Genomic DNA, 6,864 nt, shown 5'->3' with positions numbered 1-6,864 from the left:
TCAGATTTCTCCGGACAAGTGCTGTTTTTCTGCTGTAGCAGATTTCTGCTGTTTTCCTGCTGTGGACAGCCATTTGGCTGCTGTTTGTTCGCCGATTTTGGTTAGGCTACTTGCGAACTCAAGTATTTCATATCACTCTTACAAAATCTTATCTCTGTAAATAAATTAACTACTGACAATCCTTGTTTTATTCTCTTTGATGCAAATGGATTTGTCATTAAGGACAAACATAACCACCAGACTCTCCTTCACGATCCCTGTCAACAATGTCTCTATCCCATTACGCTCCCTCCAGCTGATTCCTCGGTTTCTTCCATTGCTTTGTTTTCAGCCATGTCTTCTGCTGCATCTCGTCCAGCTACCTGGCATCAACGTCTTGGACATGCTTCCCGATCCACTTTGCAACTTCTTCCAGCCAGCATTTTATCTAGGAATTTAGCTTCTAGCTTTCATTGCTCTGCCTGTGTGCGAGCGAAAGCACATAGGTTACCTTTTACATCGTCTACTCCTAAAACTACACACTGTTTACAGTTAGTTCACTCGGATGTATGGGGTCCTTCCCCTATCCTTTCTCTTCAAGGTTATAGATATTATCTTTTATTTATTGATGATTACACTCATTTTTGTTGGGTTTATCACTGCGTGCAAAATCTGAATCATTCTCTATCTTTCTTACATTTCAATCACTAGTGGAAAAACAATTTAATCAATGCATTAACATGTTAAGAACGGATGGTGGGGGTGAGTATGTTAATCAATCCTTTACATCTCATCTCAACAAATGTGGCATCGTACACCAAGTTACATGTCCCTATACGCCGCAGCAAAACGGCGTTGCAGAAAGAAAACATAGGCATCTTCTTGAGACTGTCAGAGGTATTTTATTTCATGCAAACTTACCAAATCATTTTTGGCCTGAAGCTTTGGCAACTGCGGCTTTTACTATTAATCGCATACCTTCCAAATTACTTCATAACATTTCTCCTTATGAACGCCTGTATCAATCTCCACCAGATTATTCTATGTTCAAAGTATTTGGCTGCCTATGTTATCCATGGCAACCTACACAACTTCAGAATAAATTTCAGCTAAGAGCTCATCCATGTATTTTTCTTAGGTATGCTGACGCCACTAAAGGATACAAATGTTTTAATTCTCTTACAGGTCGCATTCATTTGTCTAGACATGTTACATTTTTTGAAGCTATTTATCCTTTTAATTTGTTGGGGCAACCATCTTTTCCCCAACCAACTCAGTCTCTGCCACCTTCACTACTCGTACCAACTTCCGCATCCTATCCATCAGCTCCTCAGATACTTCAGCCTCCACCAATAACATCTGCTATGGACCCAGGTCTCAATATTCCTGCCTCTCCAACATTGCATTCCTCATCTTCTGATCCAATCATAACTCACCAAGCTCCTCCTCCTCGGTCTCACCCGATGGTTACTCGATCTCGTCTTGGCACACTTAAACCGAAATGGATTTTTGATCTGCATCATGCTGTTATTCTGGTTCAGCCGACCTGCTTTCTCAGGCTGTCAAGTATCCTGAATGGCGCCAAGCCATGTCATCTGAGTTTGAGGCACTTCAGAATCAAGGAACCTGGGCTTTAGTTCCTTCAAATCCACAATTTAATGTTCTTGGCAGTAAATGGATTTATAGAACTAAATTTTACTCAGATGGCTCTGTTGCTCGTTATAAAGCCCGATTGGTTGCTCGCGGCTTTGATCAGGAACATGGAATATATTACTTCGATACATTTAGTCCTATTGCCAAATTTCCAACAATTCGCATCCTGTTTACTATGGTTGTTACTAGACATTGGCCTATATTATAGCTTGATGTCTCCAATGCCTTCTTACATGGCAAACTTGAGGAAATTGTTTACATGATGCAGCCTCCAGGATTTACATGATGCAGCCTCCAGGATTTACAGATCCTCAACACCCCAATCATGTGTGTCTCCTTAAAAAGGCCCTTTATAATTTAAAACAAGCGCCGCGGCAATGGTTTGCTACATTTACCTCATTTCTCATTGATTTTGGCTTCTCGGTCAGCTTGGCTGATCCCTCTCTTCTCCGGCTACATAAGGATGATATTCAAATCTACATTCTTATTTATGTAGATGATATCCTCCTCACGGGCAATCATACTTCAGCTATAAATAATCTTTTGAATGCTTTACATTCCCGATTTCAACTTCGAAATCTTGGGTCGATTTCAAATTTTCTGGGTATACAAGTTCAACAACTTCAGGATGGCTTTCATCTGTCTCAACATGTGTATGCTGCTCAGCTTCTTGATAAATCAGGCATGAAGGACTCTAAGCTGGTTTTAACCCCTCTACCAACTAAACTTCCTCTGCTTAATGATTCTGCCGAGCTCTTTTCTAAACCAGAATTATATTGGCAATTAGTTGGTTCTTTGTAATATCTAACCATTACTCGTCCTAATCTCTCGTTTGCTGTTAACTTTCTGTGTCAGCATATGCATCAACCATATTTACTGCATTAGCAGTTACTTAAATGAGTATTGCGATACTTATGTGGCACGATGCATTTTGGTCTTCCGATTCTGCATTCTTCCATGGATCTTCATGCTTACTCTGATGTAGACTGGGTTGCTGATCACACCAACCGGCGATCCGTTACAGGCTATTGTGCCTTTCTCGGTTGCAATCTTATTTCCTGGTGTGTTAAGAAACAAATGACGGTTGCCCGCTCTTCTACTGAGGTGGAATATAGGGCCCTCGCCACTGCAGCTACTGATATAGTTTGGTTACACCATCTTCTTCTTGATTTTGCTATACCGGACTCGGCTCCCACTTCCTTATTCTGTGATAATGTTTCAGCACTTGCTTTAGCTAATAATCCCATTTTTCATGCCCGTACTAAGCATATTGAAGTGGACTTTCATTTTATTCTGGATTGCATCAAGCAACACAATATCACTGTTCATCATCTCTCCTCAATTGATCAACCAACTGATCTCTTTATTAAACCGTTATCTGCTACCCGGTTTCAACTCTTGTGCAGCAAGTTAACAATTCAGGAGAACATTGTTAACTTGAGGGGAGGTGATAAATGATTTGTGTAAATTTATAAGCCCAAGAGCTCATATGATCAGTCGGCTTCCTTCTCCACCATTTGGCTCAGCTACAGCAGACTTTGCAGGAGGAATTGATCTCCTCCGTTTGTGCTCTGCACCGGATTTAATCTCAGCCGTTTGGGCTTAACCGTTTTGTCAGCAGCTTTCTATATTATGAAATACTGTAGTTGTATTCTTAAATTAATGAAATATGAGAAATACATTCTGCTGCTACTCTTTTTTTCTTCTTCCTCTAAGCTTTGTGCAGGTTTTGGATCAAGCACTCGGTATCAAATAGTCTTCAGTCCCTGCTAGGTTGGGCTAGACCTGATTTATCCAAATCTACTTGTTCACTATGTTAGTAAGTCGCAGAGCTGATTCCAAACTGATTTGGCCAAGGGTATTATAGCATGCAAGAATGTAACAATACGATTGCAACCTTAAATGAACCCAATTTAACACGATTTAAAATAATTATTGATTGGTTTTTTTTTCTTAAGCTTATTATACAAGGATTTGATGAACACGGGCTCTCAATTATAAGAAATTCTCACTTCGATCTGAAGAACAGCAGCATCTACCACGTTTTGTTATCAACATAATACTTCTAAAGTATTAAGATCAGCACAAGGCTCTAGGTTTGTTAGCTTGGATCCAAAAGGGTAGTGTTAAAATCCAAGATGTACCTTGACACTTGATCCCACGGTCAGGATGGGAATCCATCGGAGGTTCACCTGGATAATGCCGATCTCCTTTCATATTTGGGTGGCTGATTTATGAAGGATTATATTAGGGAAATTATGCATGATTTTGTTATTATTTGTTTCTTTATTAAGATATCCTGTGTAGATCTATAAATATGAATAATTTAGTATAATAAAATTAAAATCCTTTTCTCTCTCCAATTCTTTGAATTTAACAGGTAGTGCACATGAAAAAAAAGCTCTTATACAATAATCTTTCGAATTTGTAGGCAGCTTTCTTACAGAAAAGAATGTAGGTAGAAAACAATAATTTGTTGGCCGCTTTTCTTAGCAAAAAAGTTGAAAGAAAACAACAACCAAACGAAGTCGGAATATTGTAAAAAAAAAAATCCTGCGTTCCACTCAACAACAAACATTAGACATACATAAAACTGTTCTAATCAAAGTGGTTTGATTTGAACCTGTACTAGAAAACGTTAGGCTTCGTTGGATTTCTATTTTGGCGTATGCTTTTGTAGTAGAAAAAAGCTAACTTTAAAAAGCAAAAGATATTTGGATGAAAAAAATAAGGGGGATTTACATACATATCACTTTATTTCATGCTATTTATAAATCTAACACCCAAAAATTTAATATTACATTCTTACCACTCATATAAACTTTTAATATCAAATATATCACTCATATATTTCATTCTTATCACCCATACCACCCTATAAACTTTAATATTTCATTCCATGCACCCATATTTGTCCTATGGGCAAATATGCCAAGTTGATCGGCAATTCACATAAATTAAGTAAAAATTATATCAAATATAAAGATGGATAGGGTTGGGGGTACCTCTTGATGACTTAATCTATTCATGCTGTTGGTCTTCGTTATTACAGGTAGAATCAAATCATGAATGAGCATTAGGCAATCTAATGTAGGGGTTGCCACATCCATCACATAGGAGAGATATCTGACAATTGTTGGAAAATAAGATTATTAGAAGTTATTGGAATAGTAAAATGTTGTTGAATTGATTATTAACTTAGTGAAATATTCCGTAACTTGCTAAAATATGCTATATCACGTTAAAAAAAAATGCACAACGTCCTATTACGATAAGGCAAGTGATCAAAATCATAGCAAATACTGCAAGGAATGTCATCTAATTACCTTAATTTTGTGTAGGCATCTGAAACACCAAAATAAGCTGCAAATTCTGCCAGCAACCATTTCCAAATTCCATGCAGCATCAAATTTCTCTGCTGAAAATGTTGAGCTTTCATTGCAACTTCCATTACAACATCATATGCTACCGTCTCAGCAATTGATCCACACTGCATGTGGAATGTTAGTTCCCTTTATCACAAGGATCAAAATAAAAATAAAATAAAATAAAGATGTTATTTGACATGATAAATAATAAGTTGTTAATACAAAGAGCCTAGAAAAGATGATTGAGGGGTGGTTGTCGGGGGAATGAAATATGATTTCCGCCCAACTATTTAAAGAAATTATACAAAAAAAAAAAAAATGTTAACTCCATGTTGGAAGCAACATAAAATATTCTTTAATAACCCCCCCCTAATAACCTCCAATAAGTTGAAGCATCCAATTCATGGTATGCTAAAGGAAATTACAAATTGGTGAAATTCATTATATTTTTGATAAAAAAAATATTGAATCTTCAGCCTAGTGAAATAATTTATAGAAATCGAGAAAGAGTAAACCACCTTTAGAGTTATAAACTAGAAACCATAAGCAAACATTCATATGGTAGCAAGGAGGCATTTTGGGACACAAGAAAAAAATGTTCTATTATAGACAAGATGTCAATATCAACCCAGAAGTTTTGGTACCTTTTCATTATTCTCATCTGAATTTGATGTGTAGCTCAAGTGTACTTGCATTCGACCCACAAGTACATGTTCAGGTTCAAGATAAATAGGCCACCAGCAACTCTTTTCGCTCTACAAAAAAGAAAAAAGAAAAATCATGTCCTTCGATGATTTCTTACCATCTTAACACAAGCAAAGGATATGGGGACCCTTACAATATCAGAAATACTAGCCACTTGAACTACAACTCTTCCGCATGACTTCCCCTTCGAGTCATACACTTCAACATATAAATCATCTCCAATATTATCAGGGAAGCTGTCAACCCAAATAAATAACACAAAATTAAATGGTCCAAAGGAATGTAAGACTAGAACAGAAAATCATGCCAAGGAAGATATCATAAACATTATCAGTTGAAAATAGCATACAATGTATGTGCTTCCCCTGATCCAGGATCCATTCGGACCGCTTCCTCGTAAGTTGTACTTTTTAACTTCAAACGGCAAGTGTATGTCTCTAAATAGAAAATATATAATCAATCAGTTAGGGCTGCCATGGCTGTGCTAAGGGCATCTCCAATTAAAAATCCCATTTTTCACTTCAAAATACAGTGAAATTAAAAAATGTCGTGATTCATCTCCAATTGAACTCCATTTTCTACCCTTCTGCTAAGGCCTTCTCCAGCTGAACGCCAATATTGGGGTTTCATTGTTCACCCGCAACCAAATAACAGAAGTTTTGCCGTTCAGCTGGAGCTCGTGAGCGATGCCATTCATGCCTTCGGAGTTCGGTTGGAGAAGACCTTAGTACAGGTGAACGGTTATTACCTTGGCTCATTTCATATGATGAACGGCTTTGCGTGCGGGTAACACCAACTTTAAAGAGATCTGAAGCTTTCTTTGCATGCTGAGTACTGGCATTTATGCAAGCTAGACTGTTTCTTGAGAGGAAGCTATTAGCATGTAGACATAGTAAAAACCGCACATTACGAAACGATTTCCATTCTGCAGCAAGAAAGGTATGCAGACTGGATATACAACATCGAAGAGATTGTATGTTCACCATAGGTAAATTTAGAGCTGAAATACTGCATCTTGATGGCATGTCTGGAGACATTCTGACTTTATGGACTGCAGGAGAAGAATTAATATTTTTACATAGGATTTAGCAGGAGCACAAATAAAATAAAATTTTAAAAGGAAAGAAAATGCGAAATTGTTTTTTCTTTTATGAGAAAG

At 37.4% G+C, this 6,864-nt stretch overlaps 1 protein-coding gene across 1 annotated transcript; it reads right to left on the bottom strand.

Annotated features, from left to right (window-relative positions):
- Nucleotides 1-3,117: 3,117 nt before the first annotated feature.
- On the bottom strand, nucleotides 3,118-6,742 carry LOC110106638. The gene is made up of 7 exons (XM_028692668.1): nucleotides 6,454-6,742; nucleotides 6,055-6,142; nucleotides 5,839-5,941; nucleotides 5,645-5,755; nucleotides 4,959-5,122; nucleotides 3,777-3,859; nucleotides 3,118-3,203 (listed from the first exon to the last, which is right to left on the bottom strand). Exons 1-7 carry the CDS (start codon nucleotides 6,740-6,742, stop codon nucleotides 3,118-3,120), a joined length of 924 nt encoding a protein of 307 aa, XP_028548501.1.
- Nucleotides 6,743-6,864: the final 122 nt, after the last annotated feature.

This window comes from Dendrobium catenatum, unplaced genomic scaffold, assembly GCF_001605985.2.
Source record: "Dendrobium catenatum unplaced genomic scaffold, ASM160598v2 original_scaffold_254620, whole genome shotgun sequence".
NCBI classification, from domain to species: Eukaryota; Viridiplantae; Streptophyta; class Magnoliopsida; order Asparagales; family Orchidaceae; genus Dendrobium; species Dendrobium catenatum.
This window is presented reverse-complemented; position numbering and strand designations above follow the sequence as displayed.

What these genes read in the sequence shown, in the direction of transcription:
- LOC110106638 (XM_028692668.1), bottom strand. Translation starts at nt 6,742, where the DNA reads ATGTCTCCAGACATGCCATCAAGATGCAGTATTTCAGCTCTAAATTTA. An exon ending in TGGCTAGTATTTCTGATATT is followed by an intron (nt 5,756 to 5,838) that starts GTAAGGGTCCCC and finishes TCTTTTTTGTAG; the next exon opens with AGCGAAAAGAGTTGCTGGTG. An exon ending in CAGATGAGAATAATGAAAAG is followed by an intron (nt 5,123 to 5,644) that starts GTACCAAAACTT and finishes TTCCACATGCAG; the next exon opens with TGTGGATCAATTGCTGAGAC.